Here is a 27,007-nt window from a genome sequence, read left to right as displayed (position 1 = left end):
AAAGCAGGCCTGCCTTGACACATTGAAGAGGCTAATTCTTTTTTGTTTATTTTGTAATTTTTCACAGTGCTGAAGATGGAACCCCAAAGCGACATGCTCACAATACAAACACTTGACCACTGAAACTCCAGGTACTTGGACATTTTCAGTAGTAAATGGGAGGTCACATATATATTGTAACAAAGGATTTACCTGAATACTGGGGAAAATTTTGTCAATATTTCTAAAACAAAATTGCTTAATATATTCATTAATTACTCAATAGTCTATGAAAAACAAGTTATACTGGAGATAACGGGTTCAAATCTGATAACATCCTGACATTTTTTGTTGTGTGTTATTTTTGAGACAGCGCCTCACTACATAGCCCAGGCGCTCTTGGACTTAGGAGCCCCCTGCTTCACTCTAGGTAGGTATATACCACTTTACCTGGCCATAGCTACTTTTTACACATCAGATGCTGAGACTGTATTCCCATCCCTATATATAGTAATATGAATTGAAATCAAAAGTGGCTTTTATACAATTACACACTACTTCTGCTCAAGAAGGGCAGTGGCTCCCCTTCTCCCCTCACCTATACAACTATCTCCTATTCTTCGTTCCCATTTGCTACTACTATTGTATCCAATCACATGAAATGAAGACTAGCAATTGTTTCTGAGATGCTAGAAATTAACGTCCCAAACTATTAATGGATGCTAGCAAGAAGTAAAGCAGGTATACCTAACTTGTTACAGTTCAGCTCTCAATATAAGCATAAGTAACAGAAACCCGAATGCTAGCACTGTAAAGGATCCTAATTTAATGAGTCGGTATGTGGACTTACACAGCCTGTAGATCACAAAGAAACTGGTCCCTCAGATTCTTGGGAGGATTAGTACCAGGACCCACTACAGATACCAAAATCTAGGAAGTCCAAATCCCCCTTTCAACATGGTGTACTGTACGATTTACAAGTGGCTCCTGTATACTTTCAGTCATCCCCAAATTACTTACAATCCTTAAATATAAATGTGTAAAAGAAATAGTGCATTGTTTATATTTTAATAACAAAAACAAAACTGTGCATGTTCACAATAAATGCAATTTTTGTGGTTTTGGAGATGAACCACAGGGTCTTGTGCATTCTAAGCAAGAATGTCTGCCACAGACATTGAACTTGAGACATTTTTACTTAATATTATTAATTCAAGATTGGTTTAATCTGTGTATGCAGGGCCTAGAGAAACAGACAGCTAACCATTCTCATTAATGCTAGCTATTACTAGTATAGACACTACTATAAAGAATGTTAACAGGGGCTAAAGAGATGGTTCAGCAATTGGGAGCACAGGCTGCTCTTCAAGGACCCAGGTTCAATTCCCAGCACACATGTGGCAACTCACAGCTATCTGTGATTCTAGTTCCATGGCATCTGGCACCTTCACTCAGACATACATACAGGCAAAACACCAATGTGTATAATAAATATATCTTTATAAAAAAAGAATATAACTATAAAATGTTTTAAAGGGTGTGCTAGCATGAGAATTGTTTAATAATAGAGAAAATATTATAAAAACTAATTATAGTGAGTTTTCTTTTAATGTGAGTTCATTCTTGCTTCTACACTGAAGTACATATAATGGTACAATGGCCACCTTTTGTGATTATTAATACAAGAGTCCAGCCCATAGACAGTCCAGCTGACTCAGAGATGAGCAGGGATAAGTAACTCAACTATCGCCCCCACCCTCCGCATCAACCTAGCACCGTTCAGACTTGCAGATCCACTTCTCAGAGAAAGCACTTAGCTTTAGAAAATAGTCAGTACTCACCACAGCAAAGATAAAGTCGAGATACTTAATTTGGCTGTTGTTCAGCCTAAGTTGAGCAGTTTGAGGATTACAGCTGCCGGTGAAGTTGGTTGTGGCGGGGTTAATGTTAAAAATGAAAGGCACCTTCGGGAGAATAAAGTGAAGAAAGGTGCAGATTAACTGTAAAAGTCAACAACAAAGCCCTTTACACTGACAAAAACCAATGTCAATATACAACACAACCTCTTTGGTGTAGACACTTGAATTCCTGGTTTCTTACTTTTATGAGAACTTGATGCAAGCCTTCAAGCTATGACTCATCCAACTTCAACAACAACAATAACAAGAGGGAAGTTTCTTCACTAATGAGCCAAATGAAAACACATTTTTCCCCCCAGAGCACAAGAGCCATCTGTCTGGCTTGTTTCAATCACAGAATCCTGAAAAATGGGATTTGTTCACTGGCACTCCCTCTGGTGTCCCAATGAGGTATTGCAATTCGACAAGTACTTGAGCATTACCGTGCTCTGACTCATCAAATAACCTTGCACCAACCTACAGTGTGGTTCAAATAAAAGGCTGAAAAGGCTTTGGTTTGAGTTTTCATTTTTGGCAGTGTTGGGATGGTACCCAGACCTTGTGAATGTGATGCAAGTGCTCTACCTCTGAACCTTATTTGATCCCATCTCCAACTTAACTATGTATGCTGAGCTACTGAAGGCCTATAGGATCTAAGCTGTAAAGAAGTCTTTTAATAAATCGACAGGTTTTCTGCTGGTCAAGATGCCTTGATGAGGACATTAACTACACATGGATATAGTCTTTTCAAACTATTCAAAACTCAACACCAACTCTGCACTTAAACTTGAATCAGTCTAGTAACCGTTCTTAAGTGCACGATCTACTATACATTACCTTAGGTGCAATTTACAAAAAAAAAAAAAAGGTTTCACTAAAGCCTACCTTCTCCTCAGTGATGTTGAGCTGCAGTCCCATGGTAGCCAGAAGACAGGTAGTATTGCCATTAGTAATGGTGTAGTTTCCAACCGTTGGAGGTGGGATGGGTGTTGAAGTTGGACTGAGTGTGGTCGTAGTAGATGGTACGGTGGTGTGAATGACAGGTGCCACAGTGGTTACAGTTTGGTCTTCCTTACACACTTGTTCTAAAACAAAGGACAAAATAAGCTAGGGTAATCTTACCAGGGAAGAACAAACTACTTCTCCCAGTAAGGTTCTCACAGTCTAAAAGGGTTAAGTATATTTTTAAAGTGGACGAAGCAGGGTTCCTAAACTACTGTTTCATAGACAAATAATCTCTTATGAGTTGTGACCAGAGTAGACAAACTCAGAACATATCAAAAGTTATAGCTACTCAGGTGTGGCCACATACTCTTCTTTGTCAGGCCCACAAAGGCCTTTATTTCAAAGAATTTCACCTGTCTCTGATGAGAAATTCAGAGACAAGTCTAAAAACAATGTCCCCCACACACACCAAGCTAAAGTGTCTTTTTCCTTCAAACATAACAACCACTGTGAAGAATACTGCTTAGCTTGGAAATGGTTGAAGGGTGTAAATACAAAGGAATCTTTTATTTCTATCACTCCTATAGCAGGTTACTGGTATTTAAATTCCTTCTTAAGAAGTATTAGTGGTTTTCTAGTAATGAATGTAAAATTATTACACTTCTATTAAACGGTTCACTGTGGGCCTCTAGTCTAGTGCGTACACTCATTCTATCAACCTCTCTCTCTCTCTCTCTCTCTCTCTCTCTCTCTCTCTCTCTCTCTCTCACACACACACACACACACACACACACACACACACACACACACAACATAACTACAAACAAGATAATCCCATGTATATCACAAGCTTTCAACTGAAATCAGTAAGAATGGCTATCACTGTAAGCCTATGCTTACAGCGCACACCTTTGATCCCAGGAGGCAGTGGATCTCTGTGACTTTGAGGCCAGCCTGGTCTACAGAGTGAGTTCCAAGACAGCCAGGACTACACAGAGAAACCCTGTCTTGCAAAAAAGAAAAAGAAAGAAAGAAAAAGGAAGAAAAAAGAAAGAAAAATCACTTTTAAAATATTTAGTCTGCACCTTAAGAAATGTTCTCAGATGATGATCTCAATGAATGCTACCTGATATAGTCTGCCACATATATAAATTCATACTTTAAGGACTCACGGTTTTTGGTGGGGCAGTGGTGGTGCACGCCTTTAATCCCAGTACTAGGGAGGTAGAGGCAGGCAGATCTTTTGGGAGTTCAAAGCCAGTCTAGTCTACAGAGTTACAGGACAGCCTAGACAATTACACAGAGGAAACCCTGTGTCAAAAAATAAACAAAGAAACAAAAAACTCACCATTTTTACTCACTGTACCATTTTGGACAAAAGCTTGCAGTTGAATGCCCCAATAGCGCTGAACAACAGGAGTCAGGTTGAAAGTTAAAACACTATTGCACTTAAAGATGACATCCAATGGAACTTCAAATTTCTCAGGAACTTTAACAGCAAGAACTCCTATAAAACATGGCATTTCCAGGAAGACATGAGAAACTGCTAATGTATTTATATTAAAATAAGTACAGCTGGTTGGTGGTGACATATGCCTTTAATTCCAGCACTTGGGAGGCAGAGGCAGGCAGATTTCTGAGTTCGAGGCCAGCCTGGTCTACAGAGTGAGTTCCAGGACAGCCAGGGCTATAAAGAGAAACCCTGTCTCAAAAAACCAAAAACCAAAAAACCAAAACAAAACAAATACAGGTTAAGAATGGCATTTCCAGGAAGACATGAGAAACTGGTAATATATTTATATTAACACAAATACAGGTTCTCTTTTCTTCTAGGTCTTGCAATACCAAAGGTGATAAACTGTGGAGTGTTGACAGAAATGACAAATTCACTGTGACTGGAACTGCAGACAGTAGGGAAGACAAGGAATGAGGGTTATGAAAGAAAGCAGAAAGGAATAAGACTGGAGGGATGGCTTCATGGTTAAGTGCGCCAGCAGCTATACCAAAGCAAGCAAATTCAGTTCCTAGTACTCATTTAGTGGCTTGGTGGCCCACAAATACCTGTAACTCCAATCCCATGGGGATGTCACACCTCTTCTGGCCTCTATGGGCAATAGGCACACACATGATACACAGACATCCGTATCTGTATGTGTATGGGAAAAACACCCATACACATAAAATAAAAGTTAAAATAATAAAGAATAAAGGCGGTGTTACTCTGAAACTTCTCACATCTAAGGATAGTATGAGCTTGGTTGATGATGGAGCTTCTGTTTTTCACTATATCTGTGGCTACTGTTATTGATTTGAGTGCATGGGCACTCGTGTGCAAGCTAGTTATGAAGAGTACACATGTGGGGGTGGTCAGAAGATAAACTGCAGGTTCTCTCCTTCTTCACCGCTTCCAGACAACCAACTCGGGTTGTCAGACTTGACAGCAAATACTCCTAGACACAAAGTCATCATGCTCTCCCTCCCCCAACCCCTCTCTAACCCTTCCCACCCCCTTCCTCACTCAACTTCATGTTCCTTCCTCTCCCTATACCCTTACACTCAAAATAACCAAGAGCATAGCAATGAAAGCTGAAACATAAAGAACAGTAAGACAAAAAGTGTCAGAACAAAAGGTGTACACACACAAAACAACAACAAAACAAAAATCCACAAGGCAGTCCATTTTTGCTGGAGAAAAATGATCTCCTTTATCAGCAAGTACCAATCTTAGTTAGGAGTGGACCTTAAGAGAGGAAATAAGGCCTAATTTATTTTAAGGAATGTTAACAAATATGTAGCCATAGGCAGAGAAAGACTCTGACCCTAACTTTTAATTACCAGGGGAAACAAAAGGCCAATGGGCTGCTTAGGTGGAGGAAGAAAACCAAGGTTAAGTTCAAAATGCCTTTCTACAGTCAATAGCTGGGACTTAGTGACTGTAAGAAAGACAGAGTGCTGAGAAAGTAGCACAGTGGGTAGAATACTGGCCTACAAGCATATCAGAGGCCCCAGGTTTAATACTCAGCACCCCATAAAATAAGGTAGTGGAGTCACAGAGGCCAGCACCGAAATGCCTGCTGTTCCAGAGGTAGAGAGACTGGAGGACTAGGACTTCAAGCTCATTCTTGGCTTCAGCTAGCTAGAGGCCCATCTGGCCTACATTAGAAATAATAGAGCCTTCCTCTTTCTGGGGCTAGTGAGGTGATTCAGAAGTGATTTGGTACAAAGGCCTGGTGACAAAGTCTGGCATTGGTGACACATGCCTTTAATCCCAGCATTCTGGCAGGAGGATCTCGGTGAGTTTGAGGCCAATTTGGTCTACAAAATGAATTCCAGGAAACCCACGGCTGTTACACAGAGAAACTATCTAAAAAAATAAAAAAATAAAAAAAATAAAAATAAAAAATGTAATAAATAAAAATGTAAGACAAACGATTCCACTTCAGGAAATCTTCAGGTAAAATGTTATGCCACTGTGAACAGAATTTTTACTGGAATGACTATAGTGAAACTGCAAAATACTGAAATCACACAGATCTAAGTGGCTTGGTCTCTGGGAGAAGCAGAAAAGAATGTATTCATGATCCTTAACACACAGGCCTTCTATGCGTCTCTATCATGTAACAAGGTGACCCCTTAGTGCTGTCTTGGCACCCCCTAATGGACAGATGGGGTCTGGGGGATTTTTAAATTTGAATGTTTTCCTAAAATTGTCTCCTAGTTATCAAAAAGGAACAGATATGAACTTGCTATATAAAGACAGACCTCAAAAAACAATGAGCGGAAGCCAGGGGTTGTGGTGGTGCAGGCCTTTAATTCCAACACTCAGGAAGCAGAGGCAGATGGAGCTCTGTGAGTTTGAGGCCAGCCCTAGACTACATAGTTGAGTTCCAGGCAAACCAGAGCTACTTGGTGAGTTCTGTTTCAAAAACCAAACACACAAAAATGATGATAGAAAAAAAAACAGTTTCTAAACATATTAGGATTATACTATGAAATTATATAAAAGTTAAAACTATTACCTATGAACATATACAGGAATATTACACCCTGAAGTAATTATAAGGCTGGTTGCCTCTAGCAGGCAAGGAGGAAAATGGAACCAGGGAGTATCTCAAATCTATCAGTAAAGTTTTATTTCTTTAAATAATGAAGCAGCTATTTTAAATATTACATTTATTAGCCTAGACATACTCCTTTAGTCCCAGTACCCAGGAGACAGAGGCCAGCAGATTTCTGTAAATTGGAAACCAATCTGGTCTACATAGGGAATGCCAGGCTAGCCAGGGCTATACAATGAGACACTAAAATTCAAAAAAAAAATATCTGGGTAATAAGTCTCTAATGGGCCTGCTATATCATTCTCTCTGGGTTTTTAAATATAAATATTTTAATCATGAAACCATTTTTAAATAGCAGCTTCAGTTACTTCAATTGATTAAATGCCTAAAAATTAGTATTTCAGAGTAGGGCAGTGGTAGCATAGACCTTTAATCTCAGTACTGAGAAGGCAGAAGCAGAACAATTTCTGTGAGTTAAAGGTCAGTATCGTCTAGACTGACTTCCAGGACAGCATCGTCTAGACTGACTTCCAGGACAGCAAAGGCTACACAAAGAAACCCTATCTCGAAAAACAAATAAAGCAAAACAAAATACAAAAGTAGCATTTCAAAATACTAGATTATTTCAAAGGCAATTCTCTAAAGTGCACACAAGGAAAAGTATTTTAAATTCCAAAGTTTTGATAAATTTATACAGAAGACAGTCACAAAAAAAGTCAACCACTTGTTTAAAATAAAGACAAGGAAGGGAGTTAGAATGTTAATGATTTTATCTAACATGTCTGTAAAGCCATCTTCCTTTAACAGTTGCCCACTTAGAATGTTAATGATTTTATCTAACATGTCTGTAAAGCCATCTTCCTTTAACAGTTGCCCACGTGGTTAAGGGATGGGTTACATCATCCCCTGATTATAACAGACTCTGAAGCTGGCTTCTCTGCTTGTAGTCTCCTCACTTCCAAATTAATCCAGCAGTATATTCTCTTTAAACCGTTCTCTCTGCTTTGCTTATATCACTTTCTGGCTTAGAAAAACCTACCACAGTTTCCCTAGTGCCTATCTTCATCATGCTAAAAGCCCTTTCTTGGCCTCCCAGGCCCCTATAATGAGGCCCACTGCACTGAGCCAACTGGCCTTGCCTCCTGCTACACAGACAGCCTGGATTTTAATCAGGCAATCCTCCAATGACTGTTGTGCATCCTCTGGCTCCCCCTGGTGGAAGCGTCGTGCTCCAATTCTTCCACTTACATTCCACCATGAGGCTGCAGCTTAGGACCAAGCACCTTTACCACTCCACCACTCCATCATAAACTGACCTCTCTCAGTCTGTTCCCAATCCCTCTTCTCTTCTCACTCTGCTCCTCATCAGGACCCCTGGTGAGAATATTCCGAAAGCAGACCCTCGGCCCACAGATACAACTATAGAATGCATACTACATTCTGAAGTTACTATGTGCATTTTTGTTAAGAAGGTATAGAGCTGCTACACAGAGAAACCCTGTCTCGAAAAAACAAAAAAAAAAAAAAAGGTATAGCGCTTTCCTCACAGGACCACAAAAGATTTATAAACTGTCTACCCACTTAAACAGAAAATACAAACAAAAAAATTCAGAGTGACCTCCATGTTCTTCACATCACTTGGGAACCCAAGCTTTTTCTCCCTCAGTGATTTCCAAACTTGAAAGTCAAAAACAAATCTTATCCTCGTAACTAAAGATAATGCAACCACACCCCAACTAGAGATAAATATCTAAAAATAGCCAATAACCTCTTGCCTCGGTTCTTCTCTCAAAATAAGAGATTAGTAGAATTAAAACTTGGGTTTGATTTTTGAGTAGACCAGGATAGCCTTGAACTCAAGAGATCCATGGCTTTAAAGTACAATTTTTCCATCCACGAGTCCAAAGGTAGTATTAACCTGATGTTGACCGGCCAGTGCTTCTGCAGTCAGAATAGCACTGTGGTATGTGTAAGAGAGCAAACTACACCAGACACCCTGCTAATCTAACATCACTGCAAAGAGAATTACATACTTAATAAAATCAGCATCACAAACTGAGCATGGTGGTACACAAACACCAAGGATTTCAATGCTCAAAGGTGCTGATAGGAGGAGTACACATTTCAGGTCAGCCTGGCTTGACAAAAAAATCCTTAAATTCTTCATCATACACACTTTCAGACTATTTGAATGCATAATTGTTTAAGAATGACAAGACTGGCCTAATCATCTAAGTTGTTCTTGACCTGAAGTTGTCTCAAGATAGCAAACGTTGAGTTACTTTAACTCTATCATCATTTACTTTTCAAGTAAAGGTTCATCTTAATAGTAAAGAGATCTGAAGGTGAGGCATCTTTTCTACATTACTGAACTTGTACACTTTCAATTAGTAAAGAGTTTTCTCACTCATCCAACATTTGTTGAGTGCCCACTACTGAATAGATAATAGTTAAGTGTATGAACTCTCAGTAAACTTCTTTCAAATGCTAGCTCTTTGCTCTCTTACTAAATTTAGAGACTTTAGGGAAGTCAACAAGCCTCATTCCCTTTATTTCTTCCCAGGGTTGCTATAAATGGTATACTCAGTAAAATACTGCATATGACAATCAGGATAATCTATAGTATAGAGTAAAACACTCCAGAAATGACGGTCAATATCACCTTGTGTCCAACACTGTTCTATGCATGGAATCAGGGCTGAAATGAATAAGAGGACTTGATTTTTTTCACTCTTATTAGGAAGATAGATAGGCATAATAATCATTATTTTAGTTGTTGACACTTTTTGTTACTAATGAAAGCAAGAGAATATAAAACAAATCCAATTCTAAGGTTACCTTTATCTACAGCACCAGGAAATGTTGTGTTATCACTAGTATTGTAGGAAAGCTTGATGTCCTGAATAAAATAATGAGATCCTTCCTTGGTAAAGTTCACATCCCAAGAAACAGCGAATCCAAACTGTATCATTATTTTGGCACCATTCTGGCCATCCCCACAACTGCTTCCATTGTGTGTCACCTTGTCATCAGGTACTGCAATGGTTATAGTTTTCTAAAAGATAAAAGAAAAAAGTTTAGGAGTGGAGGGAAAAAAACAGACATCATTAAGCCCACCCCTGGAGTACCCAGTTAGGTGTACCACTTTTGGCTAAATCGCACTTTCCCCTCAGCCAAGAGGCTCTTTGCTTGGTGTGCTATGAAAGCTAATCTCAAGATTCTTTAGCTTCATACCAGTTGTCTGGGCAAGCTCGTGTACATCTAAAGAAGAGAGAAGTTGCCTGGATTCTTTTCTAGCTGTTTGTTCATTTCAGCAGAGCTGGGGAGAGAATCCAAGGTCTCATGCACAATGGGCAAGAGTTCTACCAATGAGCAATTTCACAGCTTGTAGTCTTTTTTTAAGTCATGTTATATATAGGGCTTTAACAAAATGAAAATAAGGCAAAAAGACCAAAGAGACCAACAAAAAGGTAGATAGATATAGCAAACTTTTCTTAGAAGTTGGGCACTTGACAGATATCTTGGTGGTTAAGAGCATTGCTTACTCATCTGGAGGACCTGGGCTGGATTTATAGAACCTACATCGTGGACTCAGAACTGTCTGTAACTCTAGTTCCCTTTTCTGTCTTCCTCTGACACCAAGCACAAAAATGGTGCACAAACACACATAGAAAAAAATTTAAACCCACAGACCCTATATACACATAAAAATTTTTAAAACATAATTTCTTAAAGATAAAAAAAGAAATTCCAGTTTGAATGGTAGTATATTCTATTATTACAAAAGTAGTTGCAACTGAAATACCATGAAGTCTTTCCTCATTTGCATATAACCATCTGCAAGGAAAACTCCAAAGAATCAAGGAATTCAAAGTATCCCTTCCAATCTTAAACAGAATATGTGTAAGAGTATAATATTTTAGAACATAGGACTTAAGTGTTAGGGTAATTAACATTAGATCTTACTTGTATGCAGTATAAAAGGTAAAAAAGTAGGGGCTGGAGAGATGAGTCAGGTTAAGAGCGCTGACTGCTCTTCCAGAGGTTCTGAGTTCAATTCCTAGCAACCACATGGTGGCTCATAACCATCTGTAATGGGATCTGATGCCTTCTTCTGGCCTGCAGGCATACATGCAGGTAGAATGCTGAATACATAATAAATCTTTTTGTTAAAAAGGTAAAAAAAAAGTAAAGGGTAAAAGAAAGTCTAAATGTAAAGCTGGGCATGGTAGCACATACCTTTCATCTCAGCACTTAGGAGGCAGAGCCTGGTGAATCTGAGTTCCAGGACAGCCAAGGCTACACAGAGACCCTGTCTTAGGTAGTGGGTGACAAACAAAAAAAGGCTAAATGTAAATAAATCCTTGACAGAAAACTCAAGACATATATGGGACTAGGAGTAGTACAGTGCTTACCTAGCACCTACTAGACCCTGGTTTCAAACCCTAGTACCATCACCACCCAAACGAAAAAAAAAACCTGTTTACTCAAGTGGACTAGAAAACCTGCTCCCTGGTTAACAGCATCAGCTGCTCTTCAGAGGATTCCTAGCACCACCATGGCAGCTCACCCTCATCTGTAATTCCGGTTCCACAGGGTTCAATGCCCTCTACTTACCTCTCAGGGCAGTGTATGAATATGGTGCACAGACATCCAATCAAGCAAGACACAATATACATATAAAAAGCAAATAAACCTAAAAAAAGAAGGCAGATATGTTTACTTACATGGGTTTGGTTTGTAGTTTCATATGTTACCGTGAAATTCATCTCCCATTCTGCATAAAGGCAAGTACCCTTTGAGTCTGTCAAATTAAGTTTCAATGCATTCGACTGAATGGCTCCTAAATTAAAAAAAAATGTACAATATAAGAGAAAGATAAATTCTAGCCACGGCTGAAGTTCAACCAGCTCTAAAATAAAACATGTATGTTTAAGTAGATGGTTATCTTGGTGAGTATATTTCTTTGTAGTTTTTAGCAGGCCACTAGTAATACTAGTAGCATTTTCTCTTCTGGAAATGGTTAGTAGATCCTTGATGCTTAGGGGATGGCAGAAACTTAGTGACATGTGACCCCTACATTCACTCATGCCTTGTTAGTTCAGTTTTTGACATTACAGTTATCTTCTTCCTGTTCTTATTTGGTTTTGCAGTGCTGTGAAATCAAAGCCAGGGCTCCATAAATTTGGCAAGTACTCCACTGAGCTCCATCCAATGCTTTCTTTAGTATTTGAAGTAACTAAGGTAGGGGCAAGTTTGGAAGGTATATTAAACTCCTGCTTCTCTCAACCCAGTGAGTGAAACTTTCTCTGCAATGATGATTAATCAGATGGCTTCTGGTCTTACTCAAAATTCTGTTGCCAACTATATGACCTAGGACATGGAGAGCTTGCCAAATGATTCTGATGTGATAAGGTTTAGCTTTTCTAAACACATGAATCACAATACCAGAGAAGCAACACATCAAAGGGCTGTTACAGCCTAGATCCAGAAGATAAGTCAATCTTTACAAACGCAGAATTCAGAACTTAACTTCTCGTTAAAGTTGAACTGAGTAAAAAGGTTGATGAACCTTTCTCACAGACCCACAATCACTTCCTAAATTCTCAACCTGCTCCTTCTGTAAATGGAGCAACTTTCCTGCAGAAATGCTTTGGGACTTTTCATCTAACTCAACTCTAACCTTCTATTATGTAAAGGTTCCTGAAACATTACCTACTAAACTCAAGCCCCTAAAGCTTAAATACGCCAGCGAATACACCTGAAACATAAATAACTGGCAGCCTTTTAAGAATTGTCTTGCCTGTCTAATACATTACCCAAGGGGAAACTGTTTCCTGTTAAGATCACTGTGCACCCTTTAATGCTATCCAAGCAAGCCAGTGTCATCTACAGGTAGGGACATGCTATTAGACTAAAAAGAAAACTCCTAAGAGAAATACCAAGCCGGCGTGCCTCAGCAACAGCTTTCAAGCTGTACACAAAAGGCTATCTTTCATGCTTCAGAAACCTAGCTGCCTTAGCAAGCCCAAACACCATGCTAAAGCTTGTGGTGGCTGACAGTGACTAAGTATTGGCAAAGAGTCATTTCAGAAAGACCTTGCATGAGGAAAGTAGCATTTTGCCACCATTCTTTTCTCCACAGACATGAAATGGAGCTGTCAAACAGATCCAAGTCTACCTGTACAGTGCTGCTGAGAACTCCAACTTACAACCCCTAATCAGCTGGAGTTTTGCTTTGCCTGTGCTCAATCTCAAAGCTTGGCATAAAGTCCCCAGCTTGTATCCCTGGTATAAAGACTACTTGGTCATGATAAATGATCTTTTAAATATGTTGTTACATTCAATTTGTTATGGTTTTTAGAGTATTGCATCTTATATTCATTACAAGTATGAGTGTACATCTCTCTTTTGCGTAGTCTTTAGAAGTTGAGAGTAGACTACAAGTGGCTACAAGAAGCTGGGCAGAGTTGATGAGAAGGGATGGAGAAATGCCAATCAACAGAAACTAAGTTACAGTTAGGATGCTTAGGAGTAAGCATCCCTGATATGCTTCAATATGAACACTGCACGGGGCAGCAGCAGTGTACTACACACTTCAAGAAGAAAGGATTTTCAAAGCTTTCCCATAAACAAATGAGCAACACCATGAATCAATATTTAGCTTTATTCTTTAAAATTAGACAATTTTCATATGCATCCAAAAATCATGATCTCATTTTATTGTGTACAATTTTATATGTTACTTAAAATCAATTTAAAAATAAAGGATAATCTTCTTCTACCCAAACCACTCAAAATTATTATTAAAGTAATTGAGAAGCCAGGCACAATGGTACACATTTACAACCCCAGCATCCAGGAAACTGGGGCATGGGATTCAGGAAGCTTAGGCATGGGGCTGCAGAGATAGCTGAGTGGGTAAGAGCACTTGTTCTTGCAGAGGATGAAGGTTTGATTCCCAGTAACCACGTGGCAGCTCACAACTGTCTAAAACTCTAGTTCCAAGGGATCTCATGTCCTCTTTTGGCTTGCATGGGTACTAGGCGCCCACATGATGAACAAATGTACATTCATGCAAAATAATAATACACTTAAAAATCAATCTAAAAATACTTGAATGAAAGAAAAAGAGGGAGGAAATGAAAGCTGGGCTGGAGAGATGGCTCAGTGGTTAAGAGAACCAGATGCTCTTCCAGAGGACCTGGATTTGATTCCCAGCACCACCACATGGTGACTCACAACCAACATTACCTCCAGTTCCTCTGATGTCCTCTTCTGGCCTAGGCTGGCACCAGGAACACATGTGGTCACAGACATATATGCAGGCAAAATACTCATGGACATAAAATTAAATATTTAAAAAGATACTAAGGCAGGTAAAAGGCTAACCTAAGCTGGTCTCAAAAAAAAAACAGTCATCTCAAGGCAGGTGGATCTCTATGAGTTAAGAGACCACATTGGTCTATAGAGCAAGTTTCAGGACAGCTAAGTCTACAGGCAAAACCCTGTCTTAAAAAAAAAAAGAAAGAAGAAAAAAAAGAAGAAAACAAAGCAAGGAAGAAAGTTGTGGAAGACAGGAACAGGATCAATTTGCCATGGTGAGAAAGTAAAGGGTTTAAGAAGAGAATTCGAGTTGTAGTTCACTTTTATCTCTTTCAATCAAACTCAAGATACCCAATCTACTGCTGGCGAGGGTGTGGAGAAAGAGGAACACTCCTCCATTGTTGGTGGGACTGCAAGATGGTGCAACCACTTTGGAAATCAGTGTGGCGGTTCCTCAGAAAATTGGACATAGCATTACCTGAGGATCCAGCTATACCACTCCTAGGCATATACCCAGAAGATGCTCGAACATATAATAAGGACATATGCTCAACTATGTTCATAGCAGCCTTATTTATAATAGCCAGGAGCTGGAAAGAACCCAGATGTCCTTCAACTGAGGAATGGATTCAAAAAATGTGGTATATTTACACAATAGAGTATTACTCAGCTATTAAAAACAATGAATTCGAGAGGTTCCTAGGTAAATGGATGGAACTAGAAATTATCATCCTGAGTGAAGTAAGCCAATCACAAAGGACACACATGGTATTCACTCACTGATTATCGGATATTAGCCCAGAACCTTGAAATGCCCAAGATGCAACTCACAGGCCACATGAAGCTCATAAAAAAGGAAGACCAAGTGGGGGTGATTCAGTTCTTCTTAGAAGGAGCAACAAAATACTCAAGGGAGCAAATATGGAGACAAAGTGAGGGACAGAAGGAGGGGCCATTTGAAGACCTTTCCACCTGAGTATACATCCCATGTGCAGTCATCAAAGGTAGATGCTGATGTGGAAGTCACGAAGTGCATGCCGATAAGGGCCTGATATGGATGTCTCCTCAGAGGCCTTCAAGAGTCTGACATATTCAGAGGCAGATGCTCACAACTAGCCATTGAACTGATCATGAGGTTCTCAATGGAGGAGTTAGAGTGAGGACTGAAGGAGCTGAAAGGGTTTGTGGCACCATGAGGAGAGCAACAATACCAACCAATCACAGCTCCCAGGGTCCTAACCACCAGCCTGGGAGCACTTATGGAGGGATCCAAGGCTTCAGCTGAATAGGTAAGAGTGGAGGGCCCTGCTGGGCACAGGTGGAAGATGAGATCCTTGACCTCATGAAGGCTGGACGCCCCAGGGGGTGGGAATTTTGAGGATGGGGAAGTGGGAGTGGGGGGGGGGGGTAGATGGGGGTTACATCCATGGAGAAGAAGGAGGAGGGGTAAGGGGATGGGGGGTTCCCGGGTGGGTGGGGGATGGGGTAAGGGGATAACATATGAAATGTAAATAAAATATCCAATAAAAAAAAATGAAAAAAAAAAGATACCCAATCTACCTCCTGGAATAAGACAGAACAGAGGGATGCCAGATACACCTATCCATCCTTCTCCAAGTCCACCTATATCAGGACTGCTTTTACTCATAGGCTTATCAGCTCAAACTAAACAATTCTAAAATCCAGATTTTACTTCCTCCACCAAATGGACTCCCTTGATCCCTCCCATACCACGAAATACAAAGGCAAAGCCTGACATTTTCTTCCTACTTCTATTCCCAATCTACCACTCCATCCTTACTTACATTCCTACAGACCCCTCTGAGCTGTCCCTAAAAAGCACTGCCAGATACCCACTTCTTTCTCCAACATTCAGAGTTAATTTTGTTACTTGTTCCAGAACTCCCAAACCAAATTTAAATTCCTGTCTGACTTTCAAAGTAACCCTTAATCTTGTCCCAGCCTATTGCTTCACTGTCACTCAGACCATTTTCCCAGAACACACCCTTTAATCTGGTTGAACTGGTTTCCACTGGGCCCAAAGGCTACACTCCACTCAGCTTCACTTCTACTGTCTATAGCACTTGAGATCCACTTCCTTCTGATGGCTTAAATCTTCACCTCAAGGATTACTACTTTGGGGCTGTAAAGGTAAAATAACTGTACCCTTCGATGTGATTCTAACTTCTGGTCCACACATCATTGGCTACTATAGAAACCGAAAATGTTGAACACTTGCTTTCCCAACCTCCCTTACAGCTAAACTGTCCCTAACAACTCCAACCCAGACTTAAAAGTAAAAGAGCTGAGGGTGGAACCAGCTATAGAAAAAGCATTCTGTGGGCAAGGAAATAGCTTAGCAGGTTCAAGGACCCAGAAAAAAAGGTATGCTAGCCAATGGTAGAAGCTTAACTTCTTTCACTTGGTCATAGCAATGCAATCCAGTAGCATGACCTAGGATATTAGATTTTAGTTTACATGACCAGAGTTCTTCCTCTTTCTAAGTAACTTGATAAATTATGCACCTTTTTTTACACATTATTTTGTGATTTGGGTACAGGAGACTGAACTGGGGAGCAAGTTCACACAGGCCCAACCCTTGTTCACTTTAAAGCAACATGTTACTGAGATGTAACATACACAACATAACATGTAAGGAAAAGGGTACACAGCTTAGAGCTTTTTTTTTTATTACATAGGCAAGTGTGAACCCTCCTTCAAGAAGCAGAACATTCCAAGTACAGTGTCAGAACCTATTGGAACAGCTTCCAGGACACTCAAAGGATACTCGAGTTCCCAGATGTTCTAGTTCCTTACATAAAATGGTGTACACAGTATCAGCACATAACCCATCCACATCCTTCTACAATCTCACTGGATCACTTACATAATACAACACAAATTTGATGTTTAAAAAGTCCATAATATTCAGTATACTTTTTTTCTCTCATCCTTTGATCCATACCTAGTTTAATTTGTGGATATGGAACCTATAGAGGACAAAAAGGGCTGACCATACCCCCAAAGTTCCTACAGCTTCTCCATTCAGTTAATATTCCTCTTCCAAAGTAAAATGTCATCCTAACTTGTAACAGATGACTACTGCCTCTTTTTTTAGCTTGATATAGACAGAATAATGCACTATGCTCTCCTCTGGGTCTGTCTTCCTTTACTCAATATTATGACCTGTGAGATTCACTGTGGTGTGTGACTGTGATTCATTCAGTCTATTCTACTGCTTGATTATGGGGTGAACCTTTGCTATAGATCTGTGGTATTGTTGATGGACAGCTAGAAATGTCCCAGTCTATTCTATCACAAATGCTGCTATAAACACTCTTTCATGGATTGGTAAACCTGTGTGTTAAATATTTATCTAACAGTGGAATTATGGTTTCAAAGACTATATAATATGTCCCACTATAGTTTTCTGGTTTTATTGTTGTTGCTACCTGGGGGAAAGGGTTGTCTGGTTTTCTAGTTTGTCTGTCTGTTTTAAGACAGTCTTTTTTCTTCCTTTTTTTCCCTGCTTTTTGAGACAGTGTCTCACTATGTAAACTAAGCTAGTCTTGAACTCAGAGATCACTTGCTTCTGCCTCCCAGTCCCCAGGAATCACCCTGCCCAGTCAGACCATCTTGCTGTATATCCCAGAATGCCTTAAACTCACTGTTTTCCGGGCTGGCTAAGAACTTCATTCTCCTGCCTGGAATTACAGGTCTGTGCTACCAAACCCTACCCCACTATGATTTCAATGAACTCCCTTTTTGCTTAAAATCCATCAGATTTTCTTTCTCATGCTTGTAAGTGGGACTGAAGCTGGGCACTAAGCTAGCACTTAGGAAGCTGAGGCAGGAAGATCATGAGTTCAAGGCCAATCTAGGCCAGATAACAAACCCCCTACAACCAACCTGTTTCAAAATAAAAATAAAAAAACAAGGGACCCATACTTACATTGTTTAGCAGACATTTCTCCACAAAGTTCCCCTGAATATAAAAGCCCTTACAGACAGTCCATAAAACATATTTGCACATCTCAGTGGACTCTACACTGTCTTGAATTACTGATATTTTTAATGCTCTTTCAATATTTTTTATTATAGGGACAAATGACAGATCATTTTCAAATGAAAAACTACAACTGGCCAATAAATATATTTATTTAAAAGTATTCAACATCATCAGCTCTCAGTGCAATGCAAATCCAACTTATTTTGTCATTGAATCCTGTCTCTCCTACTGACAAAGGCTCCAAAATATAACACTTCCAAACTGCCACTTCACAGCAATTAGTACGCTGTGGAAACTGATGTACAGTAAGCAATTTATTATTAATAAAGTACCAAAGTCTGTGAGTGGGTGATATGGATAAAGACTTCCTTTACAAATGTTTCCATCACTCATTTGAATTCCAATATGCCCCTTTAATAAGATCGTATCTAAGCCACAGTTCCTAATAGTGTGTCTCTTCTATGAATGTCATCTATCTTGTCTGTCACACTGAAGAACGGGTCTGTTACTGTTCTTCTATCTCTTAGTGTTCTTAGTAATACTGAATACATACTAGGTTTTCAATAAATACTGATTGATTGCATCAAAGTGAAAAATACCCTGCAATGTGGACCTGAAATACAGCTCAGTCTTATTACAGGAGGCCAGTTCTGTTGAACTTCCAAATCATGAACTTATCAGTGTTCTGGATATTGCCACACGGCTCATGCCAATTTTCCATAAACTGTGACTCAGATTTCAAGCCATGAATAATGCTTTTCCCATAAAGTGAGAGTTTAATTCTGAAATGTAATACTTGAGTACAGTGTCTCTAGTAAGTGATTTCCACACTTAACTGCTACGCTTGATTTTTAGAACAGCCAAACTATTTTAAAGTCTGTATTTTAAATGCTGTCCCGCCTCTCAAAGCCAAAGCTGAATATATCCTAAAATATGTGATTATGGAGCTGAGACTCAAAAGAAAAGAAAAAAGACCAAGCCTCAAAAAGCAACATTCTCAAGTACGATGCTGCTGTCAGGGCTGCTCCAAATGGTCAGATATAGGTTTTCAGAAATTGGCTATCCAAACCGGAAGCACTGAGGGAAAAAAAACACATGGCTAGGTTTTCATAGGTCTGTTTGGCCCAAAATGTGCCTCAAAGGTACACAGACTAAAACAAAGCACCATGCCAGCACATGCTATCAGTAGATATAGGCAGATTTCTGAGTTCGAGGCCAGTCTGCTCTAGAGAACAAGTTACAGGTCAACCAAGACTGTTACACAGAAAAACCCTGTTTTTGAAAAAAATTATAAATAGAAGATAGAAACAAAATCCATACAACAGGGGACGGAGAAATGGCTTGGTCATTCTAGAAGACCCAGACTGGATTCCCAGAACTCACATGGCTGCTTACAATAGTCTCTAATTCTAGTCCAATGAGACCCAACATCCTCCCCGTGGCATCCTCAAGTACCAGGCATAAACATGGCAGACATACAAGCAGGCCTCCCTTTCAGTAAATATAAGACGTAAAAAGAGGGATCCTGTCCCATTCTGAGTCCATTAAGTCCTATCCTAAACTTTACCCATTTACCTTGAGGTTGGCCAAAAAGTAGGGTGCTTTTTGGTGGAGGGGGAGGGATACAGAGCTGGAGAAATGGCTCAGTGATTAAAAGCATTTGTTGTTCTTGCAGAGGACCTAGGTTCCATTCCCAGCACCCTTATGATGCTCACAACCATCCATAACTCCAGCTCCATGGCAACCAACTCCCTCTTCTTGTCTTTATGGAACACCAGGGCATTAATGTAGAACACAGACATACATGCAAACAAAATATTCATACATATAAAATAAATGGTTTTCTTAAACGCATGGGGTCAGAGAGATGGCTCAGAAGTAAAGGTGATTGTACCAACCTGACAACTTAGGAACTAGGTTCAATTCCTAGAATCCACAAAAGAGAAGAAGTGACTCCTGCAAATTGTCCTCTACTTCCCACATGTACCACATGTATATGCGTACTCATACATGTACACACACACACATACACACACTCTTTACAAAACAGGGCACAACTTATAATCTCAGCACTCAGGAGGCTAAGACAGGAGGACTGCCACGAATTCCAGGCTAACCCAGGCTATACAGTATGAGTTGCAGGTGAGCTTGGGCTACAGAATGAGACCACTAAAAAAACCACAGCAGGACAAAAGGTCCATAATTTCTTCTCTGTTTTCTTTGTTAAGTGAGGGTTTTTCCATGAGTTTACATCTGGTTAGCTGTTCTCATGTTTACCTGTGACTCCCCTGTTTACATTTTTCTTTTTGTTAGGTCTACTGCAACAGCAAGATTTTAAGCTATGACTGTTGGTACGTGAAAGCAACAGTTAAAATTAACAAAACATACTGTTCTAAACCATAAAACGACTTCCTTGGTTCTTTTTTAAGGTCAGGGAATAGGTAAGAAAATGAGACAACTTCACTGAAGTAATGGAAAGTGCCTATGGCTGAGCCACAGTTGGCAGGCCTCCAGAGTGCTTTTGCAATATACACTGGGATACCAACATGTACTCATAAAATATACTTCTGGAATGGAAGAATCTCTGACCACTTTAGAAATTGTGATTAGGAAGTGCAGCCTTCCTGAAGCAGGGTCACAGAAGTTCTCTCCAGTGCTGAGACAATGCTGGGTTGCAGACACAAGTCCACTGTAAATTCCAGGGAAAGAAGGCTAGATACACAGGAATATTTAAATATTTAGACCCCTATGAGATGTGAGAACCAATTGACTCGTGGATACTGTCAAGCCTGTCCTTTTGAGTGTCTCTACTACAGATAGATGAATTTTAATTGAACCATGAAATCAAAGTTACTGTTTAAACAAACTGTGGTAAGGCTACGGGGGGAAACAAACTAACAGGAAAATGGTGTTAAACATTTTCTTTCTGATGCTCTCCAAAAGGAGAGGTGCTGGTTGTTTGAGAAAATTAATTCTCCTCACCAAGTCCGTCTTAGCTCTCCACATTAGGCCTCATGCCTACACAGGCATATGTCAAATGCCAAATGTGATGGTGTACGCCGTAAGTCCCTGCACTAAAGAGCTAGAGGTAGGTGATCGCTTAAATTTGAGGTTGGCCTGCTTTACATAAAGTGTTCCAGAGCTACACAGTAAGACCGTGTTTCCCCTAACCCCCCAAAAAGGAGCCCAAGTAGGAAAGACTAGAATTATCACGTGAGACCAGCCTATAATTACCTGCACTCTTACTGCTCATTCAAAGACACAAAAGGGCTTTTTGTAAAACATCATGTAAAAGTCACAGAAGACAAAAAGAGAGCATGTTTGGTCTAATTCACCATCTTACCTACAGAACCTTCTGATAAATACCCCCTAGCAAAAACATCCGACCTTTGGCCACCCCACAGTCCGTCTTCTGCTAGCTCCAGGAAATCTCAGTCATCTCATCCTCTCAGAGACTAAGACCATAAAAACAGAAGACAGGCTACTATACCTAAGAGCTGGAAAACATACTCCTTTTTTTAGCCTAAGTAATTTATTTGTTGTATTTTGACTGAAAATTCACATTAGTCTGATCATGATTTCCCATTCCCCACCTCCTCCCCAGAATCTCCTCACCCACATTGTCCCAAATACTTAAAGGTATGGTGGGCCTCCTCTCAGCACCAAGGTCTCCACCCATCCGTCATTCAACACTAGAAAGCCCTTTGACCACATAATATAAGCACACAGGTCACCCCAGCACGCACTCCCTCCACTAGCTCCGCTATTCATTTTCATTCCTTCTTATCTTGCTTCATGTCTGTTACACTATCTGAAATGCTACTTACCTATCGGGCTATCTTCACCCTCTAAAATGTAGGCTCTAGGACAGCAGACCCGCCACTGTCCACTGCTGTCTCCCTTTCGTCTGGCTGTGGTGTTTTAGCCTACAGCAGGCAGTTAATAATTTGTGGGAGGGAGTGGCCCCAACCTGAACTACACTCAGGATAGTTAGCAAAGCTGGTTTTTTTAAAGTTTCATTCAAGCCTTTAAATAAAACAGAAGTGAATCGGGGTATGGTGGGGGGATAAATGTTTAATCCCAGCACTAAAGAGGCAGAGGCATGCGGATCTCTGTGAGCTGGAGGCTAGCTTGGTCTGCAGAGTGAGTTTCAGGACAGCCAAGGCTATTATACTGAAAAACCCTGTCTGAGGGAAAAAAAAAAAAACCAGAAGTTAAGCTAGTTATAAAAATCGATGACCACAGAGGAAACGATGGAAACAATTAAGCAATGATGTTAGGAAAGGACTTTCATCTGTTGCCCTTTCCATGTCTCTAACTCATAGGCTTTTTCCCCAAAATGGTCATCTTTCATTGTTTATAATTCATTCAAATGAAAGCCAACAAAAGGTTTTTTTGTGAGCCATTTGTAGTGGTGCACCCCTTTAATCCCAGCACTTGGGAGACAGAGGCAGAGGCAGGCGGATTTCTGAGTTCGAGAGTTCGAGGCTAGCCTGGTCTACAGAGTGAGTTCCAGGACAGCCAGGGCTACACAGAGAAACCCTGTCTCGAAAAAAAACAAAACAAAACAAAAAAAAATTAAAAAATAAAAGGCTGTGGAAAACACCAATATAAAGTTTAAGAGTATCTCCTATACTTACTTTAAAGCAAGGGTTTTGGTCTTCTTTTTTTACAGAACTGGCTGGAAATTAAACCTAGGGCCTCATCCACTCTCTGTAAGTGCTCTCTACCCACCCTTAAAGTAGATTTTTTTGTTTTTGTTTTTTAAGATGCGGTTTCTCTGCATCACAGCCCTGGCTGGCTGTCCAGGAATTCACTCTGTAGACCAGGCTGGCCTCAAACTCACAGATCTGCCTGCCTCTGTCTCCCAAGTGCTAGGATTAAAGTCATGTATTTAATTAACTACTGCTCCACTAAAATAGTTATTTTTAAGAGGATGCTGATAGAGATGGACTGCAAGCAGTTATGAAGCTGCAAAATGAACCAATACACCAATGACAGCACACTTCAGAACTAGCACCCACTTTAAGTACCAAGACACACTTAGGCCTAGTTTTCAAAACCCTATTCTTAAGTGTCCATTTTGACATGGAAATGTAAAACACAAAATCCAAAAACAGTTCTTAAGTAAAAGGCACACAGCATCATCTTCAGCCTCACAGCAGACCAGGAAATGCCTGAAAGAACAGCTGTGCAGAGTTAAAAACTAGATCCTGGGGCTGCAGGTGGCTCAGCCATCACTCTTCCAGAGAACTCAGTTAATTCCCAGCACTCACACAGCAGCTCACAAGTGTCTGTATAAAGTCCAGTTCCAGAGGGATGTGATATCCCCTCGAACTGCCACTGGTACCAGGGACATGGATCATACACAGACATACAGGCAGGGAAAAAAAACATATAAAATGTAGATAAATCAAAAAATTATTTTCAAAAACCTGCACCCTACATTGTTGCTCCTGTAACTCCCTTTCTGAATTTGTGGATGGAGAGAATAGGCTTCAAAACCATCCAAAAGGATAAATGTAGTTAACTACAAATCAATCGGTTTGAACTGTTCTTCTATGTACTAAGTCTTGTCTGTTTACTTTCTGCAATGAGCGTGTACTGCTTTTTTAAATGCAAAAAAAAAGACTTCATTAAAAAGAAATTTTAATGGCACAAAAGCCAGCACATAGGTCAAGTATTTTTCTCACCTTCTCTGAACAATAACAGCGTTGTGTTTGTGCAGATTCAGCTGGCAGGGAATTACTGGTTAATAGGCTGATGCCAGATGTTTTCTTGTCACTGATAAGGTGTTTTTCACTGCAAACAAGCTTCTCTTTGGGGTCAGCCAGCCCTAAGTAAGTGCCTCACAGGTAAGGCTTAGAATTAAGTGTTCATTCCAAGCCTCGTGACCCAATTTCATTAGTGTTATAGGCGTTTCTCACACAGTATGGTCAGCTAGATCAAGGGCCTGAAAATGTATTAGAGTCAGAATATTCAGTCTATGGAAGACTTCACAGAGTCTTGGCTTAGGTGCAGTACATCTGCTGGCATTTACAATATTATAAATGAAAGTTGATAAATTAATAAGTAGCAAGAACACTAGAATCATAAGGGTGGTGATATCAGCACATATTATACACATAGCTTCTAGAAACTCTACTGTATATAGGCAGAAGTCTAGGAGGAAAAAGAAAAAAGATCTTAATATCATTGGGAAAAGTTTTGATTCCAAAGGCTCCCTAGTAGGCTCCTTGGGAGTTACTGGGTGAGCTCATTGAATGTTATGCTCTCAAGCTGGACTCCTCACATTTGGCACTGCTGATATGTTGAAAAAGAGAACTCTTTATTGAGAAAGGCTGTGCCTGTTCATGCAAGCAGGTTCGAAGCTGCCCAGTGGGACAAACGAAAAATTCCTCTAGAATACATATGTGCACACAACTACTTATAAGCATGCAATATCAATAAATGAAAACAGAGGTCATGGATTTGAAGAGCAGGGAGAAGTATATAGGAAGATTTGGAGGTGGGTAAGGGAAAGGAAAATGTAATTGAAATACAATCTCAAAAAAAAAAAACCATCAAAAGCTATTACAAAAAAAAAAAAAGGTTAATGCCTCTAAGAAGATATTGCCAAATGCCCACTGGGTAAGAACACACTGTTCTAGCATATTCTATTCCACCAGCATGTGAATTAGAAATGCAGTTCTTTGCCTTCTCAAAGCCCCCTCAATATACCTATCTCCAGGCCATTCAGGTCTGTACCTTTTTCTTCAATCCCTTTATTAAAGCACAAACAGCAGGAGGCACTAGGTAACAACAGGCAGAGTAAATCAGGTCAGGAGGACACACTGGGATCAAAGTTCAAGTTTAGGCTGTTTGTTATGGACTCTTAAGTCTATTGGGGCAGATCACAAATAACCAACATTATTAAAACCCGGTTACTCTTCCCACCAAGTAACAGCACGACTCTTAGGCTATTACCTACCACTTTAAAACCATGAATAAGCTGAACGTGGTGAGGAAAAAGACAAAAAATCCAAGAGGCTGTGAAGAAAACGGATTGAGTATACAAAGCTCAGATACACAACTACCATCTTGGAAGCTCCCGGGCTTCAGCATCTAGGGATATTTCTCTCGGAGTCTGGCTGGGAGGAAGTAGTGAAAGTTACAGGAGAAAAACAAAAAGACAAACAAATGAACAACAAAAAAGGAGACCCTCAACACCTTCAAGTCAAATACTCACTCCCCACCAAAGTTTATCACTCACCCCTTTAGTCTCCAGAGGTTGGGTATAAGTTTTCTTTCCGGGAAGTCACTCCAGTCACCTTAGATATAGATCCCTTTACCCTCAAAACTCCAAGGCCAGTCCTTATCACTTCGGTCACCTTTTCTTCCAGCCTCAAATCCTACCTGCAAAGCTCCCAAATAATGTCTCTGCCCCTTAGGCCCTACTGTCCTATCTACCTACCCACTGTGCTCTTCCCCCCCCCCCCCGGGAGCGTTCGCGAGAGTACAGAGCCTTCCTTTTCAAATTTCCTTTCTCGCTCTACACTTTCTTTCCACCACCTTCAAAACTCTCCCCTGATCCAGGAAAACCAAGACTCCCCGGTGTCTGCTCCCCGACTCTTTTCCAAGTTGCTCTCTCTGCCCCAGAGGTCTAGAACTCTTCGCTCCTCTTGCCTAATCCCTTGACGTCCTCCTCATCCCCTTACTTGCCCTGTTGTTACTCTCAAAGGCCCTCCTTGCCAGCCATCCCATGGACAGGCCTTTCTCTAGGTCCTGTGTCGCCACCCCCCACCCCCCACCCCCCCTCCCGCCGCCGCCGCCGCCTCGGGCCGCCGCCGCCCTGTGTCAGCTGTTCAGTCTCTCAACGCCTCCTCAAAGACCAGTCTTTCAGGTTGTGGCCTTTGAAACTCCCTCCCCCCGATCCTCCGGGCCCAGCTGAAAGGTACTAAAGGAGAGGGCCCCGAAAACTCACCCAGGAACAGAAAGATCAGGACCAGGACGAGCTTCGAGCCCGAAACCGGAGAGAGGAGGCGCATTATGATCCCTCAGGACAGGCAACGACCAGACCAGCAACTCTAAGGAACACCCTCGCAGCCCTGGAAAAGCGAATGATCTGGCGACCACCGACCGAGGAAGAGCAAAAGCCCGGACTCGCCGCTTCAGCTGGAGTCATAAGACCAGGGGCGGGGCTCTTTATTCCTTTCAACCAGTCAGCATGCTTGAAGGCAGACAGAGGGGCGGTGTTGTGCGGGCGGGGAGGGCCGGGTGGCCACGCCCTGGCTTTTTGGTTCACAGCCATTATTACTCTAGGAAGACGTGTGCGAGGAGGGCCTTTTTTTAAGGCTAACAGGAAAGGAGGAACTTTGATGCTTGTAGACAGTGGGTTATTTCTATCCTAGGTCCTTGAGAACAAGCAGAATCATTTTTTTTTCTGGCAACAAAACGGTTGCTGGGCATCTCAAGATAAAATATGTAAAAATAATACACGATTATTAAAGTACCGAGACCAGCTACACAGTTTACACTATAGGTGGACAGGGAAGCTAGGGGGTAGTGTGGAGTCACTGACCACCAGATCAGACCACGCTCTTGAAGTTCACCAAGTTATAACACTCTCTTTCCTTGATGGGGAAATTGAAGCCAGAAAGAGGAAGCATATTTTTAAATAGAGGAAGAAAAAAAGAAAGAGAAATAAGAATAGAAAGAAATAAAGATCATTCCCATTACCACCCAGAGACATTCTTTACAAAATACATAAACAAGACTATACTTTCAGGGATCATTTCTACAGTTTGTCACAA

General features: G+C 40.7%; 1 protein-coding gene across 2 annotated transcripts in view; it reads right to left on the bottom strand.

Moving 5' to 3' along the window:
• Positions 1-26,391, bottom strand: part of Lamp2 (lysosomal associated membrane protein 2) — a 45,273-nt gene extending 18,882 nt beyond the window's left edge. For both annotated transcript variants that reach the window (XM_028770286.1, XM_028770939.1), the window contains exons 1-6: positions 26,179-26,391; positions 11,608-11,723; positions 9,719-9,935; positions 4,171-4,329; positions 2,763-2,962; positions 1,821-1,943 (exon numbers count right to left, since the gene is read on the bottom strand). In XM_028770286.1, the coding sequence (XP_028626119.1) occupies positions 1,821-1,943; positions 2,763-2,962; positions 4,171-4,329; positions 9,719-9,935; positions 11,608-11,723; positions 26,179-26,242 (879 nt within the window). In that variant the 5' untranslated portion in view covers positions 26,243-26,391. The remainder of the gene's footprint in view (positions 1-1,820; positions 1,944-2,762; positions 2,963-4,170; positions 4,330-9,718; positions 9,936-11,607; positions 11,724-26,178) is intronic.
• Between the last annotated feature and the right edge of the window lie 616 nt (positions 26,392-27,007).

This window comes from Grammomys surdaster, unplaced genomic scaffold (assembly GCF_004785775.1).
Source record: "Grammomys surdaster isolate TR1022 unplaced genomic scaffold, NIH_TR_1.0 60, whole genome shotgun sequence".
Classification (NCBI taxonomy): domain Eukaryota; kingdom Metazoa; phylum Chordata; class Mammalia; order Rodentia; family Muridae; genus Grammomys; species Grammomys surdaster.
The sequence above is the reverse complement of the archived record's forward strand: the minus strand, read 5'-3'. Positions and strand labels throughout refer to the sequence as shown.